This window comes from Hoplias malabaricus, chromosome 6 (genome assembly GCF_029633855.1).
Source record: "Hoplias malabaricus isolate fHopMal1 chromosome 6, fHopMal1.hap1, whole genome shotgun sequence".
Classification (NCBI taxonomy): Eukaryota; Metazoa; Chordata; class Actinopteri; order Characiformes; family Erythrinidae; genus Hoplias; species Hoplias malabaricus.
The window spans coordinates 8,181,535-8,205,673 of NC_089805.1; the positions used below are offsets into that span (position 1 = coordinate 8,181,535).

General features: G+C 38.2%; 1 protein-coding gene across 3 annotated transcripts; it reads left to right on the forward strand.

The window, feature by feature from the left end:
- Positions 1-1,344: 1,344 nt before the first annotated feature.
- LOC136700161 (adhesion G protein-coupled receptor E5) lies at positions 1,345-23,379 on the forward strand. 3 transcript variants are annotated; one of them, XM_066675426.1, is made up of 23 exons: positions 1,345-1,584; positions 4,916-4,984; positions 6,708-6,860; positions 7,026-7,094; positions 7,662-7,814; positions 8,063-8,215; positions 8,888-9,037; positions 10,795-10,947; positions 11,462-11,614; positions 12,232-12,351; positions 13,232-13,293; positions 13,521-13,628; positions 13,902-14,049; positions 15,108-15,224; positions 15,343-15,530; positions 16,018-16,182; positions 16,559-16,753; positions 17,273-17,490; positions 17,716-17,782; positions 17,871-17,962; positions 18,181-18,349; positions 20,218-20,313; positions 21,672-23,379. In XM_066675426.1, the coding sequence occupies exons 1-23, from the start codon at positions 1,557-1,559 to the stop codon at positions 21,711-21,713; spliced, it is 2,868 nt and encodes a 955-aa protein (XP_066531523.1). In that variant the 5' UTR covers positions 1,345-1,556; the 3' UTR covers positions 21,714-23,379. The 3 variants fall into 3 exon arrangements, with proteins under 3 accessions (XP_066531523.1, XP_066531525.1, XP_066531524.1); XM_066675427.1 differs by lacking the exons at positions 1,345-1,584; positions 4,916-4,984 and adding an exon at positions 5,965-6,058; XM_066675428.1 differs by lacking the exons at positions 6,708-6,860; positions 7,026-7,094; positions 7,662-7,814.
- Positions 23,380-24,139: the final 760 nt, after the last annotated feature.

Genomic DNA, 24,139 nt, shown 5'->3' on the forward strand with positions numbered 1-24,139 from the left:
AACACTGGGCACAAGGCAGGAATACACTCAGGGAGTGCCAGTCCTTCATTCACTCACACATTCACTCACACCTACGGACACCTTTGAGTCGCGAATCCACCTACCAACTTGTGTTTTTGGACTGTGGCAGGAAACCCACACAGAGAGAACACACCACACTCCTCACAGACAGTCACCCCGAGGAAACCCACACAGACACAGGGAGAACACACCACACTCCTCACAGACAGTCACCGAGAGGAAACCCACTTGGACACGGGGAGAACACACCACACTCCTCACAGACAGTCACCGAGAGGAAACCCACGTGGACACAGGGAGAACACACCAGATTCCTCACAGACAGTCACCCGGAGCAGGACTCGAACCCACAACCTCCAGGTCCCTGGAGCTGTGTGACTGCGACACTACCTGCTGCACCACCGTGCTACTAAATATATATTGATTAAATTAAAAATAACTGAATAATTACATAATAAATATACGTTATATGTGTTCAGTATATTGACTGATATTTCATAGTTAAAATGTATGTTTTTATATGCTCTTAAGCCAAAACATTTCTTAGGAAAACTTGTATAAAACCCGTAGAAGGCTCTTTCTGAAATGAAGCAGCTGAACATGAGCCAATATTCACCATACCCAATATTGGTGCCAGGTCGAGGTGTATACCATACACCGACAGCAGTGGAACTGTGGTCTCTGGAGAAACAGAACCTAATCAGGTACATTTGGTATGAGTTGGAGTGTAAATTGTAATCAGCCAACATCTTTACTTTACTAATGTTTTTAGGGCTGGGGATTTTTATTAATGTCTTTTTAATGACTATTATCATTGTGAGGAAAATAGATCATATGTCTCTGTTAGTGGTTTTAGTATTGTTTATCTTTACAACCTCCCAAAGTTGTAAGTCGGTTCTTTAGATTGTGAATTTAAAAGTAATTTTTTTAGATATTGTTTTCTTCATATACTATTTAGCCATGATATTGAAGTGCAGAGGTTTGGACCAGAGGCTCAAAAACTAAATGATATATACATAGCATTATAACAACAAGAGTTTTTAAAATTCCATCTGCTAAAAGAGGTACAAATAGACAGAATAAAAATGGGGGCTATAGCAAGACACCCACAGATAAGCAGGTCTAGCTCAAACCCCGCTGTCATGGAACCAGTGTGTGTGACTCAATGACATAAGACTCTATTTTTATTATCACAGCAGCGATGAAACTGCAAAGCTCTTTCCGCCCCCGTATCATAACCCTCCTGTTTCAGACACCTCCCATTCAGCAGAGAGGCTTGATTCAGTGGAGCCTGGCTTCAACACAGTTCCACTTCATCTCAGCCAGACAGAAAGCTCTGAGAGGGTTCAGAACCACTGAGCTTTCACTTTCCTTAACTCCAGTGACGTTGGGTGCCTCCGTGACACTGTCCAGACGTCAGTAAAGAAACAAAGGGGTTCAGTAAGGGAAGGGGCACCACACTGAAATTAAACATCTGGAGAGAGCTCCTCAGCTGAATTAATCTCTTGGACAAAATCCTGACCTGAGCTTTCACCATGACATGTCTACATCTTCTGTTTTTGGGTGAGTTGATCTCTAGATTTCATATGTGTGGTGGTGGGTGGTTTCCACTCAGAGGGAAACTTGACTCAGAAGAAAATGAATTCTGTAAAATGAAAAAAAAAATCATTCAGACCTTTTAATCATTTTAGAGATGTAGTTTATCATACGTGATGTAAGTGCACTTACTGGAGTGGCATGGAGTTCAGAACCTGGGTCTGTCAGGTGGAGGGCAGTGATGTTATCCAACATACCCTCCCAACCATTGAGATATACTTTGTCATTTTAATAATTGTATATAGTAGTATATACTGAATACTAGTCCTTTACAGCATGAAAACCGAGAAGGGACTCAGTTACAGGAAGGAACATCTTATATCTTCAATTTGATTCGAGCATAAATTCTTTTTTTTTTCAGTTAATCTTTTTTATCATCTGTTTCCTAAAATGTACTACTGCAATATTACTGTGGAAACATTTTGGTGTTGTGTAACATACGCTGCTCTGCCATCACGTTTTACTGTCTACTTTTTACTTTTTTTACTGTCTAAGTCTTGTGTAATGCTAACATTACTGATCTGCATCAGTGATAATCTAAAGCTTGTATGAGTCAAATGTCAGTGTGCATACAATTCAGAAAGCTATCAAAAGAGCTTAAAATGCAAATGTAATTATTATTATTTTTAATTCTTCATAATTAGGGGCTAGGATTAAAATGCATTAAAACGAACCCAATTTTGAACCCAAAATGCTCAGTTGAAACTTACCAACCTAGAATTGTTCACAGTGACGGCGATGGGCATCTAAAAGTTCTCTCAGAGAAAGAGCCGCACTATGAATGTGCTTGTTTTCTTAAATTTCTAATTAAATTTCAATGGAAGTAAATGTAAATAAATGTATTCCAAGAAATTTTGGAGTATTTCTATTGGTTCATTCATTATAAAGTCTTTTACACAATGTAAAAAACAGCTGCCGAGTTCAAATGATGTGGAAAACTAAAAATCGACAAAACTTGAGTGTTTTTTAATATTATAATAATTATATAATATTATATATTATATAATTACTAATTATATAAATAATTAGTAATATTTTCTGTTACTGTACATTCATTGAAATTCCTTATTAACTCTGGCTCCTGTAAAGTTATTAATTCGGATGGTGCTTGTTTTTATTGGACAGCGGCGAAATAATAAAAAGAAATCTGAGAAAAAATAATATAAAATTAATTCTTTAGGATGGATTTCAGGCCAAAACTTTATCTGAAAATTTTAGTTCAAATTAAACAAAAAACATTGTAAAAAGACCCACACGTAACAGTTTCTCCATATTTAAAAAGAAGCATTAAAAACCCTTGAACGGTGCGTACGTCTTGTGTAGGCATGCGCAACATGTGCAACTGGAGAATGAGAATGGCCATATTTGTATTAACCACGTCCAGTGTGTGTTTCTGCCTTCAGCTCCGTGGATCTGGGTATAGGCTCCAGAACATGATCAGTGTAAAGCAGTTAAAGAATGTAGTTAATGAAGCAATGAATGTGTTTGAATTATAGACCTAGCAACCTCTGGTTAATGTCGTCACCATACAATGAATCATCAAAAGTCTGTACAGATATTTATTAGGAGCCACTGTCCATTTTAGCAGTGTCCATGCCAACACCTGCATATTTACAGATGGCTTCAAAGCAGTGAAACAACAGTGAAACTCTTTGAGAGGAAATGACAGATTGAAGGGGAAAAGCTGAGGTAATTGCAATATCTGGGTAGGATTTTCTTTGGTTGCACTGATAAATCCAGAGTACTACAGAACTAAAGACTGGAAGCTGAACGAAAGACTGGTCTGATAAACTTAAAGCCCACAGAGGACACTGTCAGCATTCTCCAACACTAGTCTACAACTCATTCCTCAGGAAAATTTCCCTGTTCCCTGGACCCCACATTGAATCTTCTTTATCAGACCTGTTGCTTTCTCACAAACTCCAAACACCCACACATATTCCCTTAGGGTCTTGGACCTCCAGTGACTTAATGGAATGATAAAGCTTTTCTGGCGTTTCTGTGGGAAATTCAACAGTGCTGAACAAATGGGCATTTACCGAGGAACTAAACTAGAATGTGCGGTTAACGCTTGTTTGTGATCAGTTATTTATTGGCTCTTGTTTGTACAGATAATCTATTGGATTTAATTAAATATTTGAGTCTAAAACAAGGAGAAAGATTTAACCATATTTAACAGTAGCGCATTGCGAAAAACTGAGCAAGATCTCACATGATAGATGCCTTGTCACACCAAGCCTGTGGAAGCTGTAGTAGGACTGAACTGTAGGTCGAGGCAGGAAACAAGGTGCGTTTATCTCTCCGCACACTACAGGATGGCAGGAGGTCTGTGGCACCAAATCAGGAAGAACAGTTATGTTGGGAAAATGCCAAGAGCAGGTCAACCCACTGACAGATTAAATAGCTATAAGAGTCTGAGAAAATGCAGTACTGAGCACTGTCTGATAGAACTAGAATCAGTAAAGAGGGAATTGTACGGTGGCCCAAAGAGTCAACACACAACAGTAAGGCAAAACTAAAGATGAGAAGGTAAGGCAGAGCAATGCACAATATATATTACAACACTGGAGCACGACGTGTATGGAAGACAATTTTACAAGTAACCTACATCCCAATTGTTATATTTCAGCTAATAGGTGCCCACATGGGCTAGCACTGTGCTGAGGGATGGAGAAGAGGGTGAGGTCAAATGTGATCTCGACTCTGAACTCACAATCCAGCAATGATAGGGTCAGCTCTTAGACCCTTGTGTCTAAAACTTACAGATACTTTAGCACAGCAAAATAAAAATTAAGGGAGAGTGTAACTATATTAGGAGACTATATCCACTCATTCATTATCTGTAAGCGCTTATCCAGTTCAGGGTCACAGTGTGTCCAGAGCCTACCTGGAATCATTGGGCGCAAGGCAGGAATACACACTGGAGGGGGCACCGGGCAACACACAGGGCAACACACACTCACACACAGTCACCCGGAGCGGGACTCGAACCCACAACCTCCAGGACCCTAGAGCTGTGTGACTGCAACACCTACCTGCTGCGCCACCGTTTAGTTTGCTCTTGTTTTACTGTCTGTGAATATGTGGGTGAATATGTGAGTTAGTAAGGGAAATTGTGAAGGGCGTATGTGAGTGAATGTGTGAGAAATTGAGTAGATGACTGAGAGAATGTATGTGAGTGTGGTTAACGGAATTAAAACATATTTCCATGAGTTAATTTGAATGTAAAGTATTAACATTTTCTGACGTGTTTTGTTAAATGATCTCTTACTGCAATTAAAGGCATGTTTTTCCACAGGTGTTCTTTTACCTGTAGCAGCTGGAACCTGTTCAGTAGGGTTTGAATCAGTACGGGGAAAATGCATAGGTATGGAGCATATCAGCTACCTGTATCAACATAGATGCTTGCTGTCTATTTAAAAAACACAGAAACACTTTTACATTCTTGTTGTTTAACTAAATCTGATCCTGACCTGGAGCAGGAAGAGATTGTAGAGGACCCCTTTCTGCATGGTTTAATCTGATTAACAAAAATACTTAAATAACTAAATAAATTTGAACTAATATAAAAGAATGGCAAACAAAATGTGCTTTAATATCTACAATTCTTTCCACCAAAAAGTAGAAGCATTTTGCCCTACAGTTAAGATCAACTTTTCTGATATTTATCTGTTTCCTGTCTTTTTTGAGTGTACTAAAGTAAAAAGTTAGTAATGCTTCACTGCAACATAAAATGAGTGTGTTTTATTAAACTCATGCTCAAGAGAATGACACACTTATAGCATTATTAACAATGTGCTAATTTCAGAAATGTATTTATTTTCAGAATTTATTGTCAGAACTCACTTTTGTAAAATGTAAAATGATTTATTGTGATATGAAAAAAATGTCTAATATTATCTAATGTAAGCATATTCCTAACTTTTAAAACAGATGAGAATGAGTGTGAGTTTGATGAACCAATCTGTGGTGACAATGCAATTTGCCACAACACAGTTGGCAGCTAAGTGAATTTCACCCAGGACAATAGCAAGGGATGTGAAGATCAGTAATTCTATTATATAATAGTTAGTATTTACCCAAGTGGTTCAACACAATAGTGGTTTGTATAGTGTAGTTGAAGAGAAGTTTAGTCAAGCACACACTACACCAGTGTGAGTCCTGGGGAAGACGCCAAAGGCCAAAATCACTTTAACATGATTACACATTGTAGTTGCTCTGAATAAAAGTCAAATGTTAGAAATATAAATGTAAACAGAAAACCTCTGAATCTCCTCTATTTTCACATAAATCAACGAGTGCAGAGAGTCCAGTGATATTTGTGGACCCAATTCTGTGTGTCAAAATGTGGCTGGCTCCAATTCCTGCAAATGTAAAGAGGGCTTTATGGCCAGCAATGAAAGAGATTATTTTAATGCAAGTCAAGGGGTTACATGTCTTGGTAAGACAACATGCATTTGATTTGTGTTTTTGTGATCATTCTCCTGACACTTTCCGGGGCCATGTTTATCAATCTTTAAGCTCAAGCCACATGGCAGCACCTGTATGACTACGTAAAATGTTTATCAGTGCAAGGAAAATGTGAAAAATATGTAGTGTCACTGCAGCATTAAGAATGATCCAGCATCCCAATCATACCTGCTCTGTGGGGGCCCTAATCGTTTAAGAGCAGTGTTAAATATTTAAGTCTCAGCAAAGCTCACATGGCCGTTTACACTGTATATACAAAAAAATACACTGTACATATGTGGAAAGTACATTCTAAAACATAAGCTGTATTATAGTGTGTTACTGAAACGGGAACCGGGAACGTTCAGGAAAAGTGAATTTCACCCAGGACAAGAGCAGGGATGTGAAGGTCAGTAATTAGTAATTGCCCAAGTGGTTCAACACAATAGTGGTTTGTATAGTGTAGTTGAAGAGACGTTTAGTCAAGTACACACTACACCAGTGTGAGTCCTGGGTAAGACGCCAAAGGCCAAAATCACCAACTTTAACATGATTACACATTGTAGTTGCTCTGAATAAAAGTCAAATGTTAGAAATATAAATGTAAACAGAAAACCTCTGAATCTCCTCTATTTTCACAGACATCAACGAGTGCAGAAAGACCAGTGATATTTGTGGACCCAATTCTGTGTGTGAAAATGTGGCTGGCTCCTATTTCTGCATGTGTAAAGAGGGCTTTAGGTCCAGCAACGGAAGAGATTATTTTAATGCAAGTCAAGGGGTTACATGTGTTGGTAAGACAACATGAATATGATTTGTGTTTTTGTGATCATTCTGCTGACACTTTCCAGGAATTAAAACATATTTCCATGAGTTAATTTGAATGTAAAGTATTAACATTTTCTGACGTGTTTTGTTAAATGATTTCTTACTGCAATTAAAGGCATGTTTTTCCACAGGTGTTCTTTTACCTGTAGCAGCTGGAACCTGTTCAGTAGGGTTTGAATCAGTACGGGGAAATTGCACAGGTATGGAGCATATCAGCTACCTGTATCAACATAGATGCTTGCTGTCTGTTTAAAAAACACAGAAACACTTTTACATTCTTGTTGTTTAACTAAATCTGATCCTGACCTGGAGCAGGAAGAGATTGTAGAGGACCCCTTTCTGCATGGTTTAATCTGATTAACAAAAATACTTAAATAACTAAATAAATTTGAACTAATATAAAAGAATGGCAAACAAAATGTGCTTTAAAATCTGCAATTCTTTCCACCAAAAAGTAGAAGCATTTTGCCCTACAGTTAAGATCAACTTTTCTGATATTTATCTGTTTCCTGTCTTTTTTGAGTGTACTAAAGTAAAAAGTTAGTAATGCTTCACTGCAACATAAAATGAGTGTGTTTTATTAAACTCATGCTCAAGAGAATGACACACTTATAGCATTATTAACAATGTGTTAATATCAGAAATGTATTTATTTTCAGAATTTACTGTCAGAACTCACTTTTGTAGAATGTGAAATTATTTATTGTGATATGAAAAAAAATGTCTAATATTGTCTAATGTAAGCATATTCCTAACTTTTAAAACAGATGAGAATGAGTGTGAGTTTGATAACCCAATCTGTGGTGACAATGCAATTTGCCACAACACAGACGGCAGCTACTACTGCCAGTGTGCACCAGGATACCGGGAACGTTCAGGAAGAGTGAATTTCACCCAGGACAAGAGCAAGGGATGTGAAGGTCAGTAATTCTATTATATAATAGTTAGTAATTACCCAAGTGGTTCAACACAATAGCGGTTTGTATAGTGTAGTTGAAGAGAAGTTTAGTCAAGTACACACTACACCAGTGTGAGTCCTGGGGAAGACGCCAAAGGCCAAAATCACCAACTTTAACATGATTACACATTGTAGTTGCTCTGAATAAAAGTCAAATGTTAGAAATATAAATGTAAACAGAAAACCTCTGAATCTCCTCTATTTTCACAGACATCAACGAGTGCAGACAGACCAGTGATATTTGTGGACCCAATTCTGTGTGTCAAAATGTGGCTGGCTCCTATTCCTGCAAATGTAAAGAGGGCTTCATGTCCAGCAACGAAAGAGAGGTTTTTAATGCAAGTCAAGGGGTTACATGTCTTGGTAAGACAACATGAATATGATTTGTGTTTTTGTGATCATTCTCCTGACACTTTCTGGGGCCATGTTTATCCATCTTTAAGCTCAAGCCACATGGCAGCACCTGTATGACTACGTAAAAAGGTTATCAGTGCAAGGAAAATGTGAAAAATATGTAGTGTCACTGCAGCATTGAAAATGATCCAGCATCCCAATCATACCTGCTCTGTGGGGGCCCTAATCGTTTAAGAGCAGTGTTAAATGTTTAAGTCTCAGCAAAGCTCACATGGCCGATTACACTGTACATACAAAAAAATACACTGTACATATGTGGAAAGTACATTCTAAAACATAGGCTGAATTATAGTGTGTTACTGAAACAAAAATTAAAGCATCACCAACCTCCAGGTTATCAGCACAGTACATTTTCTACACATTCCCCAGTAACACATTTTCACATTTCTTATCTAATCATTCAAACTAATTCATTGTCATCACTGTTCACACTGCAGGTCTGTTGTCTGTGGGTTTTTCTTGTTTGCTTGTTTTTTTACTCCTTTTGGTGGAGGGTTAAATGTCTACAGATTTGTTTTATTGGCTGAGAGGCGTGTGAATCTTGATTTGACAAAACAGTAAATTAAGTGTTTAATGACAGCTGACTGAATTCATAAGGAGTTTTTTCTTGTGTTGTAATAGATAGGGATGAATGTCAAATGGATCTGGAGATATGTGGACAGCACGCAAAGTGTAAAAACACAATTGGTAGGTACAACTGCACCTGTGACCCAGGCTACAGTCGGCAGTCAGAGCTCACTACCGTCACTGACAGCAGCAAACAGTGTGAGGGTAAGGATTTTTTTCCCCTTCCTGCATTGGGGGCTATTAGAGGAGTAAAACTGACCAAGGTAGACAACAGTAGAATTGTATAGATGAAAAGTGTAATAGATTTTATAAAACACATGTATTTCATAATAAGACTTACTTTTGTTGTTTCAATCATTATATAGGTCAAATAAGGGTTAAATATTTTGTTAATATTGTGAATGGCAGTGTTTTATGCTTCCTGTTTTACTCATATATTTTACAACATTTGTGGATTATATTTTTGTTCATATTTGTAACTATTAAGTCAGGATATACACTCCACAATATAAAAGAATGACAAAAAATGTGTTTTAATATCTGCAATTCTTTTCACTAAAAAAAGTAGAAGCATTTTGCCTTATGGCCATAAACATGTTGCAAATCATTTTATAATCAGCTTTTCTGATATCATCACTGTCCAATTTAAAACATTCTTTGATTCATTATCTGTAACAACTTATCCAGTTATGCGTCGAGGTGGGCCTACCCAGAATCTTTGGGCAAAAGGCAGGAACACACCTTGGAGGGGGCGCCAGTCCTTCACAGAGTGACACTCACTCACACACACAAACAAACACTTTTGAGTCGCCAATCCACCTACCAACATGTGTTTTTGGACTGTGGGAGGAAACAGGAGCACCCAGAGGAAACCCACGCAGACACAGGGAGAACACACCACACTCCTCACAGACAGTCACCCGCAGGAAACCCACGCGGACACAGGGAGAACACACCAAACTCATCACAGACAGTCACCCGCAGGAAACCCACACAGACACAGGGAGAACACACCACACTCTTCACAGACAGTCACCCAGAGGAAACCCAGGCGGACACAGGGAGAACACACCACACTCCTCACAGACAGTCACCTGGAGCAGGACTCGAACCCACAACCTGAATCTGTGTGACTGCGACACTACCTGCTGTGCCACTGTGTCACCCCAATTAAAAACATGTATCTCCCAAAACAGTAACTTGTCAGGAGAAGGAAAAAAGCATTTAACTTTCAATTGAAGTGACTGTAAAATAGATTTTATTCCAAGCAGTTTTGAAGCATTTCTATTGGTCCATTCATCATGGATTTTTCACAAAATGTAAAGGACTGCTGCTGTGTTCAAATGATGTAGTACATTAAAATGAAAATAGGTTTTTAAATGGACAGTGATGATATTTATCCAACATGTTTATTTTGAGTATGCTAAAGTTGAAACTTAGTAATGGTTACCTGCAATATTAAATGAGTTTCTATTCAGATTTTACTGTCAGAACTAATGTGAAATAATTTATTGTATTAATGATAAATAGGTCCCATCTAATGCACGTATATTTCTATATCATTTTTTGAAACAAATGAGAACGAGTGTGAGTTTGATGAACAAATCTGTGGTGACAATGCAATTTGCCATAACACACTTGGCAGCTACGACTGCCAGTGTGCACCAGGATACCGGGAACATTCAGGAAAAGTAAATTTAATCCAGGACAAGAGCAAGGGATGTGAAAGTCAGTAATTAGTAATTGCCCAAGTGGTTCAACACAATAATGGTTTGTATAGTGTAGTTGAAGAGGGTTTCATTACTAGTTTAGTCAAGTACACCCTGAGTCCTGGGAAAGACGCCAAAGGCCAAAATCACCAACTTTAACATGATTACACATTGTAGTTGCTCTGGATAAAAGTCAAATGTTAGATTTATAAATGTAACCAGAAAACCTCTGAATCTCCTCTATTTTCACAGACATCAACGAGTGCAGACAGACCAGTGATATTTGTGTACCCAATTTTGTGTGTGAAAATGTGGCTGGCTCCTATTCCTGCAAATGTAAAGACGGCTTTAGGTCCAGCAACGGAAGAGAGGTTTTTAATGCAAGTCAAGGGGTTACATGTGTTGGTAAGACAACATGCATATGATTTGTGTTGATCATTCTCTTGACTGTTTTCGTTGCCATGTTTATCAATCTTTAAGCTCAAGCACATGGCAGCACCTGTGCAAAGGAAAATGTAGAAAATATGTAGTGGTACTGCAGCATTGAGAATGATCCAGCATCCCAATCATACCTGCTCTGTGGGGTCCTGATCATTTAAGAGCAGTGTGAAATATGTATATATACCCTATTGTTACTCTTTTGTTGCTTGCTGTACATAAATTATAGAGAGGTAACAGTGTAAATCTCTAAAAAAGTACACTCTAAAACATGGCAGGTTAAATTGTAAGTATGGCAAAAGTACATTCTAAAACACATGCTGTATTATACAATCAGGCCAGTGCCTTTTCTACATATTCCCCAGTAACACATTTTCACCAACTTTAACATGATTACACATTGTAGTTGCTCTGGAAAAAAGTCAAATGTTAGAAATATAAATGTAACCAGAAAACCTCAGAATCTCCTCTATTTTCACAGACATCGACGAGTGCAGACAGACCAGTGATATTTGTGGACCCAATTCTGTGTGTGAAAATGTGGTTGGCTCCTATTCCTGCGCATGTAAAAAAGGCTTTAGGTTCAGCAACGAAACAGAGGTTTTTAATGCAAGTCAAGGGGTTACATGTGTTGGTAAGACAACATGCATTTGATTTGTGTTTTTGTGATCATTCTCCTGACACTTTCCAGGGCCATGTTTATCAATCTTTAAGCTCAAGCACATGGCAGCACCTGTATGACTACGTAAATTAGTTTAGCAGTGCAAAGGAAAATGTGGAAAATATGTAGTGTCACTGCAGCGTTGAGACTGTTCCAGCATCCCAATCATACACATATACATACACATATATACTGTATTGTTACTCTTTGTTCCTTGCTGTACAAGAATCTTAGTACAAGTAGGAACCACCAAGTTATACGTACTAATTTATATGGGGAACTAACACCACTCTAAAATATGGCAGGTTACACTGTAACATTCTTAAAGTACATTCTAAAACACAGGCTGTATTTTAAAGTGTTATCACAACAAAATTTACAACATCACTAACCTCCAGATGGTCAGGACAGAACATTGCTACACATTCCTCAGTAACATTCCCCTTTCGCACATGAACTTCAAAGAATTTCTAGAGAAATGGGTCCGGGCAGCGCACAGCGGGAGAAATTATACTGACTCTGTTTTAAACAAATAAAAAAAGCTGAAAGCAGAATGAATGCTTACTTGTTTTATATATATTTAATTAAAGGTGATTGTATTGATGAGTTCCTGTGTGGGGAAGGAGAGTGCCATCTGACCCCAGACGGGTATGAGTGTGTGTGCAGTTCAGGGTTCACCAACTACGGCTTCAAAACTGTGAAGTGCACAAGTGAGTATAAACCCCTTTGTAGTCGATGGGTCTATGTTTACTCAGTGATGCGTATATTCAGAAATAAAGTAATTTATTTCTTTATTTTTTGTTTAATAAAAATATGGATTACTCTTATACTAATAGTACTGTTATTCTTAAAGTATGAAAATTAAAATACTTATCTAGACTAAAGTTTGTACTTTAACATATTTTACTTACAATATAAAATGTTAACTAATATTAGGGTGACCAGATCTGAGATGGTGAAAAAGAGGACGTGTCTCGGAGGGGGGGTCTCGCCCCTCACTGCCGTTGTATTCTTAGCTGAACCTATGTGTGCTTTTAGGCCCTTTACACCTTTATTTTCTACACAAAACATGGGAATTTCTTTTTTAATTCATCCGAGAACTTACATTTACGTTTCGGCATAGCTGCTTGAGATGAGGGTAGGTACATGAGCTTTGCCTGACGTAAACTAGGACTACTGATGTGCAGACTGACCAATTAAATGTTTACAGAGAAGGTTATCGACCAATAACGGTAGCTCTACAGTCAGACCGTCTAATCAGAAGATTTTAGGCTACTTCACCACGCCCCCTTCTCACTCAAGTGACCCAATCGGAGTAGAGGAGGGCGGGACTAGTTTGTGAACGAAACGCTTCTCGAAGTTCTATGTAAACTCTAGAAAAACAAAATCCCGGACGTTTGTGAAATTCCGCCTGGACATTTTTTCAAGTCTAAAAATGAGGACATGTCCGGGTAAAAGAGGACGCCTGGGCACCCTAACTAATATACTATATGTATTTAGATAAAGTTGTTTTATATATACCTATACATTTTTATTCTGTATATTTTTGAGCTGTATATCATTTTTATGACTTTTATATTTTCTCTCCAGAGCCGAACTTTGGTTTTCTTATGGAGAATGGCTCAGCGCAGTTAAAATATGAACCTGAGCAGGTAAAAAAAAAAAAAACACAGTAGACTAGCCCTGATACACCGCTCTATTTATAGAGCTAACAGTGGGCTCAAGTGTTTCTTCTAATCCCTACATATAAATTAGCCAACATAACAGAATTGGGCAGAGTTCTCCTTCAAGTTTGTTGAGCTGTCTGATGGCATTGGGTTAGCAAAACGTACTTGTACCTCATGCTTCTTCTTCATTTTACTCTGTTTCATTTCCACAGATTCCTCAAATGCTGAAGCTGTTCATGACGGAATTGAAGAGCCATTTTGAGAACCTGACAAAGGGAGTTCCAGATATTAAGCAAAGGGTTGAAATCAAACTGTTAGAGGTACACTACCTGCCCATAACTTTCTAGAAATCCCCTATAAGTAGTGTATTTTGGCTTCTTTAAGGTTAACCTATTGTGGACAGGGCTGTTCAGTTCAATACACGCACCTGAGAAAAACATAAAAGTAAATGGGATAGTCTGAAGTAGCTGCACATGCACAAGTGACACCATTGGGTAGAGGGTTATAAACCCCTCACTTGGCTATGGAAAAATGAAATTGGTCATGAGTTTCTCTCTCTCTCCCTCTCCCCCTCTCTTTTCTTTGTTTTCTAGAAGCTCTTGAAAATTTTAGATGAGCTTTTGTCAGGTGGGCCCCTAAAAAGTAACAAGGAAGTGACTGCAATTTTGGAAGTAACTGAGATTCTGTTGAGACCATTAGGATTCCTGCTTCCTAATACAACCATGTCAAGTAGTCACACAGGTAAGGGAAATCAGTTTGATTTATCTACCTAGGGGTGGCATGGTGGCGCAGCAGGTAGTGTTGCAGTCACACAACTCCAGGGACCTGGAGGTTGTGGGTTCAATTCCCACTCCGAGTGACTGTCTGTGAGGAGTTGGTGTGTTCTCCCTGTGTCTGCGTGGGTTTCCTCCAGGTGCTCCGGTTTCCTCCCACAGTCCAAAAACACATGTTGGTAGGTGAATTGGTGACTCAAAAGTGTCTGTAGGTGTGTGTGTTGCCCTGTGAACACCCTCCAGGGTGTATTCCCGCCTTGTGCCCAATGATTCCAGGTAGGCTCTGGACCCACCGCGACCCTGAACTGGATAAGCGCTTACAGATAATCAATCAATGAATGAATGAATTATTTATCTAGTGCTTTTTAAATTGCCAGAGGCTAGCACCTAAGAGAATGACAAAAACCTCAGATGTACAGGGAGAAACACAGGAAACCAAGATTCAAAAAGGGAAATCATTCCTCATAACATGTTAACAGCTATGTTCAGAGCTATGAAAAATAAAAAAGTATTGTGTGAGGCAGATGAGCAATGAACAACTGTAGGGTCCAAGCCCAGTCTCATCAGCAGGGATATGAGATTTTTAAAGAAGGCATGTTTACCTATGTTTACACACAGTGTTGATGGCTTGAAATTGTTGATGAGTTGTTTAAAATATCATTTCTAAGCTGTGCTTGTGTGTAAAATGAGACAAAATATTCTCAATTTGATTTAAATCTAGGCTTAGGCCAGGACAAATAAAAAGGAATGGTCCCCCAGACAGGTCTTGGTGGTTTTTAAAGCATGAGATTAGAATTGTATTGTTAAAAATTATAGTGGGAAACATAAAAAAGCAAAAAAAAAACATTGAACACACAAACACCCACACTCCTAAGTAGGGTCAGCAGACACACACTTATAGAGATGTGTCTCAGCACAGTTATTTGCCTTGCTGAGTGTCACAAGGTCATTGCAGCTGTGGATGTTGATGGAGGAGAACGCTGTGGAAGGTAATTCTAAGTGGATTATATCATATTTTATCTTCAGAGATAAAGGTGCTGGTCAGGAGAGGTGATCCTCAGCCTCATGGGCCAATCATTTTGTCCACCAATGACTCACAACTCCAAACCCACTGGGAAACTGTAGTTGGAAACTCATACCTAGGTAAAATCAATCGCTCATTTCAAAATTAGATTCATATTTCAATTTTCAGCTCTGAAATGGCACTATAACCATTCTTTTCTGTATGTATTTTTGCCCATGTTTGGACTGCTTTGAACAGGATTTGCTGGTGTATCTCTACTCACCTACAAAAGCTTGAACACTTCAGTTAATAATTATTTTAACCGGATAGAGACCCAAGAAGGTGAAAAGCTCAACATAAATTCAGAAGTTGTGACCGCTGTGGTCACTAACCTGGAAACAGCTCAGCTGAAGGAGCAGATCGTTCTCACCCTCACTCATCTGGAGGTGCATTTAAACAAACTATACTTTAAGGGCTTTTAAAGAAGTAATTTGTAGTTATCAAAAATTCTTCTTCTTCATGTAATGCAACAGACATTATACTGACACCTAGTGGTCTTGTACGAAATTGTTTTTAAACATGGCTTTCCCCAGTCAACATGAATTGGTTTACTCGGGGACTGCAAAGTGATATGATTCTTCACCTAATTTGAGTTGCATGAATGAGTAAAACCCAGCCAGCACGCTTTAGCTAACATGGTTTGAACATGGGCTACCTGGGTTCAGGGGGGGCATGGACAGCCTATGCTGGCTAAATTAAGGCAGCCCAATGACTTTAAATATGGGGCCCACATGGAGCCATACTGTCATACATCCCGGATTAACCTATCCCCATTTAATCCATTAGCAATACCAAACTTATGTCCTCTCTGGACTTCCATAGTGTTTGTTCACTTCTAAAGGTAAATATCTAATTTTCTCTTCACTGTCACAGCCCTCAGTGGGAAACCAAACGTGTGTGTTCTGGAACTCCACTCTGGACGGTGGAGCGTGGTCCACCAAGGGTTGCTCTGTGGTCATCTCTAATGATTCTCACACCGTCTGCTCCTGCTCCCACCTCAGCAGCTTTGCTGTGCTAATGGCACTGCACGAGATGAAGGTAAAGTAAGGCAAATATACTTCAAATAAAAAATGAAATGAAAAATTAAATTTTGTACAAAGAAATCGTGAAAGATTTATTATTTTTCTATTGAAATCTCACTTTGATTTTTTCATTTGCAGCTTTATTTTATTTACAATTGTCCTCAGTTGTAGGAGTAGTTAACGTCTGTTAATAAACAGGACTTGCACATGGAAATATATGCAGAATTGTATTCTGTGACACATTAAGTGTCAGTATTTTTGCTGTTTTATAACGTGAAGGAGAATCTTTTCTAAAATAAAGTTTAATAAAGCGCTTGTTGAAAGATGCTGTTTAGAAGATTTACGCTTTACTTAACAGATCAGTGATCAGTATCTGTCTCTTCCTGCCTCAGGATGTATTTGAGTTGCGGATGATTACATGGGTGGGGCTATCTCTGTCCCTGGTCTGCCTCTTCATCTGCATTCTTACTTTCTGGTTCGTCCGCTCGATCCAGAGCACCCGCACAACTATACACCTGCACCTCTGCATCAGCCTCTTTATTGCCGACCTCATCTTCATTGCTGGCATCACCCGAACAGAGAATGAGGTACCTAATCATGATGTGCAATATTCACTGTAAATTTACATGCAATTAATAATTCTGAATCTGTGTTTTCATTGATATAAAAAGCATTATGATAGCAGAGAACTATATCTTATGATTTTAATAATGACTGTACTTAAATAGTCTTTTACAAGTTACATGTTACATTGTCTACAATTATAAATCAATAGAGTAATCTAACACAAACAAAGGGAATAAAACTCACAGCAATAATTCAAAGCAATAAAAAATGAGATATATACAAATATGCTCTGGTTTCCTCCCACTGTCCAAAAACACACATTGGTAGGTGGACTGGTGACTCAAAAGTGTCCCTATGTGTGAGTGAATGTGTAAGTGTGTTCCACCCTCTGAAGGACTGACGCCCCCTGTCCCCTCCAAGGTGTGTTCTGCCGTGCGGCCGGTGGTTCCGGATGAGCTCTGGACCCACAGCAACCCCGGGCTTCCTCACCATCGCATCCACCTCTGTAATTGCTCTGTCCCATGTCTTTCTCTCTGCAGGTTGGCTGTGCATTTGTTGCAGGTCTGCTGCACTACTTCTTCCTAGCTGTGTTCTGCTGGATGTGTCTGGAAGGCATACAGCTTTTCCGAATGGTGGTCCTGGTCTTCAATACCACACTAAGACCCCTCTACCTAATGGTGGGAGGTTACGGAGTCCCTGCCATCATTGTCATCATATCCGCTAGCATCAATGCTAAAGGTTATGGCACAAAAAAATAGTAAGTTTTACCTGGACATGCTATAAATATTTGCATCAGTAGCATTGGTTAAGTTATTTTTTTTGTTATTCCTACTCTAATGCTAAGTGCAGCAAAGATGTGGGATACCTGCCCAAACAATTGTTGATGTATTTTCACATTACTGGTTCAGGGGTGTCCAAATTTTTTTATGCATCTGTAGGTTCTTGTTCATTGTCTTACATTTATGTTGTTTTAATCCATCAGCTGCTGGCTCAGCCTGAACAACGGTTTCATCTGGAGCTTTTTTGGCCCTGTTTGTATCATAATTGTTGTAAGTGCAGCTTAAGTATAGTGATTGCCTCTTTTTAAACAGTTTTTTTTCTGAAGACTTATATTCTGTCTCTTTTTCTTTGTATCAGGTAAATATATTCTTTTTCCTGATAACTGTATGGAAGCTGGCTCAGAAGTTTTCCTCCCTCAACCAGGACTTAAGCATGTTGCACAAAATCAAGTGAGAAACTGAATTTATTAAATAAGCTACTGCCTAATATTCCAAAATTGTCTTGAAATAGTTCATCCATAATCTGGGACTACAAGGCAATGTGGTTCTTATCTTCATACAACAATACATGAATACTGTTTGCTAATTAATGAGGGTAAAAATGACAGCTCTTTAATAACATATTGATGCACAACTGTTAAACTGTGTATTAATGTCGCCCCCAACAGGACATTCACAATCACTGCCATTGCTCAGCTGTGTGTGCTTGGCACTATGTGGATATTTGGCTGTTTCCAGTTTGACGGAGGATCCTTGGTCACATCCTACCTCTTCACCATCTTCAACAGCCTGCAGGGGGTCCTGATGTTCCTCATGCACTGCCTCCTCTACAAACAGGTGAGTACACTCAGTTCTGCACGGCAGAACATTTTTATCCATTTCCATCATCTTATATTTCTAATATTTCTAATAATCCACATATTTTATTCATATATAATAATAGTTCAAATTGTGAATAAGAATATAATAAAGTTTATTCAACATATTTCTAAACAATCTGACTAGTTTTACTGATTTCATGCTAAGTGTTTATTCCTTTGGCATTTTTTAAGGCTTGCAAATGTTTGCTATTTATTCTTGAATTGGATACATTCTGCAGACAAATATCTCTCAAAAACAAGCAAAATAAAATATAGAAATAGTCTTAAAATATACTAACCGCATCACCATAATGAGAAAAGGTGAGGTAATGACAAGATAAAAGTTTTTATCACTTGCTAACTTATCATTTTGATTAGCACCACTAAAAAGAGGACACTGGAGATAGAAGCGTTTTCAGAAATAGATCTGTGTTTTAAAAAGTCCTTCAGAAAACCACCTTCATCTTGTTGTCATTTTTTTTTAAATCTTTTCTCTCTTTTCCCCCCAGCTCCAATTGGCTCTTTATAAACATGTCAGGGCATTTTCCACAGGTGTTTTACACTAGAGCAGTGCTGACAGATAATGTGCCTGATCAAGTGAGAAGAGTTATATGGCCTCAGCCCCACTTCTGTCCAAGAGGTTTAGGGCTTTGTTCGAAACTCTCTGGGGTATGGCTGGTGCAGCTGTAGTGAGTCCCTGTTTGTGCAGTGTGCTGGACTGCTGGACTAAAACTTCAAATGATCAAGATTTAATGTCAGCTGAAGATTTAATACCAAGTGTATTCACTGTGAGTCAGGCAAACTAAAATGTGTGCAGTGAAATGTCAGTGCAGAAGAAAAGAGATGTTTGAATCTTAGACATTGCCATGACACCGTATCGCTTCAATATATGAGGTGACAACCCAGTGTACGGTATTTTAAAGGCTACTACAGCATTCTGCAAAGCAGTTCCCATGAGTAATAAAAGACTGACCTGTAAGAAAGGTTCAGAATAGATAAAGTGAATAGATGAAGAAAGAAATAGATTTTCTGTGTAAGGTACTTCTGTGAGGAGTTTGGTGTGTTCTCCCTGTGTCCGCGTGGGTTTCCTCTGGGTGACTGTCTGTGAGGAGTTTGGTGTGTTCTCCCTGTGTCTGCGTGGGTTTCCTCCAGATGACTGTCTGTGAGGAGTGTGGTGTGTTCTCCCTGTGTCTGCGTGAGTTTCCTCCGGGTGACTGTCTGTGAGGAGTTTGGTGTGTTCTCCCTGTGTCTGCGTGGGTTTCCTCTGGGTGACTGTCTGTGAGGAGTTTGGTGTGTTCTCCCTGTGTCTGCGTGGGTTTCCTCCGGATGACTGTCTGTGAGGAGTGTGGTGTGTTCTCCATGTGTCTGCGTGAGTTTCCGCCGGGTGACTGTCTGTGAGCAGTTGGTGTGTTCTCTCTGTGTCCGCGTGGGTTTTCTCCGAGTGCTCCGGTTTCCTCCCACAGTCCAAAAATACACATTGGTAGGTGGATTGGCGACTCAAAATAAAAGTGTCCATAGGTGTGAGTGTGTGAGTGAGAGTGTTTCGCCCTGTGAAGGACTGGCGCCCCCTCCAGGGTGTGTTCCTGCCTTGTGCCCAGTGATTCCGGGTAGACTACGGTTTCACCACAACTCTGAATTGAATAAGTGGTTACAGATAATGAATGAATGAATGAATGAATGTAAGGTTGTTGTTTTTTTACATATGCATTTAGTTTGTGACATGAGGTATATGTTGGAATGAATATCCTGAGTGCCCCTTTAAACTTGAAGATCATCATCAAAGAGTTTCACAGTTCTGTCTTACTCTAATCTGCCTCTAAATTTCATTCTGTCTTCTCTCAATAGGTCAGGGAAGAGTATGTCAAGATTTTGATCAGTGTGTGTGCTCCACAGAAGAAGAAATACACTGAGTTCAGCACAAACCAGTCCAGCAAATCTCAGGTAAACACCCTGAGCTCATAACCGTAACTAGTTACTACACACCTCTGAATCTTGGGGTTCTTGGTTTCATCCTCATTTCAGGTCACTGTCTGTGACCTTACTCTGCTTTCAGTCTAAGGATAAGACTGTGATTTAAAAATAAAAAAATAAACCCCAGTTCTGTCATATACTGTTAAATACATGCTACACATAAATGTTTGTATATATTGTATTATATATATGTTTGACATATGGCTATTGATACATAGAGTTGAAATTCTTGTAGTGGACTCAGTCTCGGTTGAGGAAGAAACTTCTGCAGTGCAAACTTAAAATGTTAATATCAAATAGATGCAAAATATATTATAGCAAAATTCCTTCTATAATTTTGAATGTTAAAGTGTTTCTAAATGTAACATATATTTTAAGCTATTGATTAATTTAATGATAAATAATACCTCTAAAATTGTAAAATCTTTAAAAATACATGATTAGAACTTGTAATGTAATGGACTAAAACTGGACTGAATGTTTTCCTGTATTCATCCAGCGAATCTACACTAAAACTAACAATAATTAAATTACTAATCAAACGACTAAGACAAAAACCAAACCAAAATCAGCGGCCAGAATTAACACTGGTTGCTCATCCTCTCATTGGTCAAAAGATTCCATGCACTTTAGGTGTCCTGTCCATTGGAAAACAGGGTGAAAGTGGGCAAGCAAAGTATGCAGAGCAGAGATGTACTACAGTATGTAATTGTAGAACTACAAAAAGGACAGTAAGTGTAGAATCAGGGAGATGGAGATGTATAGGATGGATAAGAGTTAGAGAACTTTGGTGTATATGAAGACTCTCTGTCATTCGAATTTAGCCGGTTATTTATTAAATAAATTTAAAGACCTGGTTCCTACTGCTCTCAAACATATAACTAATCTCACTGTTAATGCTAATTTAATTGCAGCCAGGAAATAAATAAACAACAAAACTGAAGGGCCACTTTGAGATTCAAAGTATATGTAAATTAGTGGTGAAGTGCTTGAAGAAAAGAACAGAGGCAATACCATGTAATTACTGAACAGTGATTTGGTAGATTTGATATCCATAACAATCAAGGCATCGCTCCTGAAAGTGTGGGGGAGAGAAGAGCAACTCTCTGAATGTTGTCTCAGGTGGCAGGCAGGAAAGGAATGATTTCTCATCACAGCCAATGTTCAGTGAGACAGGGATGGTTGGGATGTGATGACTGGTGGAGCGCTTTGACCGAAAAAAGACAAGCCCAAGCGCTCTACTGTTAAATGACCAGCTGTGACATGAATATGAAAGTGCTCATTTTTCTTTTTCCCTGGCTCACTGTCTTTCCTTGATGGCTTTGTAGGCATCCAAGAGCATTCAGAACACAAGAGAGTCTCAAATATGAAGAGCACATCTGCCTAATAGCGATGCCCAAATTAAAGCTTGACCTCATCTGAAGCCTCTCTGATCTCGTCATGGGTCATAACCATGTAGTATTGGTTATGTTTGGCATTTAAGCTTTTGAGTCATATTAGCTGCTTTTCTTAGCATGCTGCAGTGTTAAATATCTTCTGCTGTATGCCAGAAAAAGCTGTAAACATTATGTACAGAACTGTGCAGACGTCTGAGTTTCTGGGAAAATGGTCCACACCGGTTGTTAATTGTTCCAAAACCAGAGTATTAATAATTATTTATTCTAACAGCCCAATGTAAGACTTGATATTCCCTGCCCCTCTCAGATAAAGAATATGCTTTTAATTTTATTATATAGAAGAAAATCATGCTCCACTCTCGCTTTAGATCTCAGATCTCACAGGTGTTTCTCACTATTCTTCCACTGTGAGAAGAAACATCAAAGCTAAGGATCTGACAGTATGTAAGCAGTCTAAAAATAGTCACTTCAAACACTGAAACTGCCGGTGTTCTCAAAAAAAATTGCTGTTAGCCCCAGTGCCTAAACCTCAACATCACTGAACTTCAACTGTTTACAAAACACACAATATATGTTTTGCATATCATTGCATTTACTTTTTATTTACATTTGCAACATGTGTTCCAGTTTTTTTTTAATCATTGTGTTTGTACTTGACCTGCGAGAAGCAGAAAATTTAACCACCTTTAAAGACTGCACATTGGAGGTCTGGAAAAATGTTCTTGCAGATTTCTTTGACTAAGTGAGAGTGAATCTCCTGAAAAGAAAGGTAGTGGTATTAAAGGAAGTAGAGTGGACATGCTTTATAAAAAGTATTTATTTTATCCTGATGCCAAAAAATTAATAACAATGTGTACTTTACAGACACTTTGAATGGTAATTAATTACATGAAGAGTGGTCTGTGACATTTGCACAGTGATGAATGCCAGTACCAATAATAATAATAATAATGCACAGAGGTGTTTTAAGTATAAAGTGAATTGCTGTCAATTGCCAAACCTTGAACCATGTGATTTGTGTATACACAGCAAATTCCACTGTTAAATCAACACTATTACTGTTAACTTAACACTGAGAGTGTTAAATTATTACACTAACAGTGTTAATTTAACACTAATGGTGTTGATTTAACACTGGTGAATTTCCTGTGTACTGCAGTAGTAATTCATTAAAGGCTTTACATTTAACAGGATTATGTTGTAATAGGGCGATAGACACATTTTCATAAGTAAGCCTATATTTATAAGATTACCACAATATTAAGGAGTCCATTACTTTAGAAATGTTGTATTACGCAAGTGCAATGATTAAAGAACAGAAATGTAGGAAAGAAGGGGTGTTTTTGTGTTTTATGTTTGAATTTCTAAGCCTAATACCAAAGAGTAAACACAGTTTGGAAAACTCTGTTGAAAACCTCTTTATGTGTAATTATATTTGTTTGTGTGTCTGTGTATTGTGTAATATACCTGAAGGTCATATTGTAATATTTAATGCCCAGCTTCAAGTCTCTTTTGGCAACTGATATCACTGGAGCTGACTTGTATTTTGAAAGTGTTTCATTAATGTTTTGTTACTGTATTTTAAAATGATTTTCTGTTGTACACAAACATGTACATGCTTTTTACAAAGTTTTTTTAACATGCTTTTAAACATGTTTTTTTTTTTCATTAAAATATTGAATTGCAAACTTGTAGCCTTGTCCTTTACTCCGCACCATGGACGTGATACGATAAGGACTTTATGACCTGTACGATTTTTTTATGTGAATCTATGCTGATAATAGCAAAAGAAGTCTCATTACAAAAAGCCCCAAGAGTAGAAACTTTTTAAAGCTGCAATTTACCAGATGTGTTCTGTAGTCCTTTTCAGTTGAAAGCCTTAATGTGCAGATTCCTAAATGTTCAAAATAATGTGTTCTCCAAAACCCGAAGGCATGAGTTTATTTTCCACTTTATTGAACTACAGTGGAGATAAAATTCTTTTTAGATCACAAGATTTCATAGAAGGTTATCACCACAGCTCTATGTTGCCACTGGTCATTTAAAAAAGCGGTTTTAAATCTTGAAAGAAGTCTATAATATTTTCCAATGACAATATATGAATATAGCATTACCGTCCCTAACTGTTTCTGTTGTTTGTGGGAACTTGGACAAGCTGTGCTAGTTCAGAATACAGGCTAATTAACAGGCTACAATGAACTAGCACTATTGACCAAAACAAATTTGAATACTGTAGAAAACATCAATTTCTACACCAAGTCAATTTCACACCAATTTTCTTTTGGGATGTTTTTGGGGATGTGATGTATTTGAAAGGCCTTCACCAAAATAGACTCCACACAACAACCTTCAGTTAAAAAATTGCAGGTATTTGCCAATAAAACCTTAAATGTGTTAAG

What these genes read in the sequence shown, in the direction of transcription:
- LOC136700161 (XM_066675426.1), top strand. Translation starts at nt 1,557, where the DNA reads ATGACATGTCTACATCTTCTGTTTTTGG. An exon ending in GGTTATGGCACAAAAAAATA is followed by an intron (nt 17,491 to 17,715) that starts GTAAGTTTTACC and finishes TTAATCCATCAG; the next exon opens with CTGCTGGCTCAGCCTGAACA. An exon ending in AGCATGTTGCACAAAATCAA is followed by an intron (nt 17,963 to 18,180) that starts GTGAGAAACTGA and finishes CGCCCCCAACAG; the next exon opens with GACATTCACAATCACTGCCA.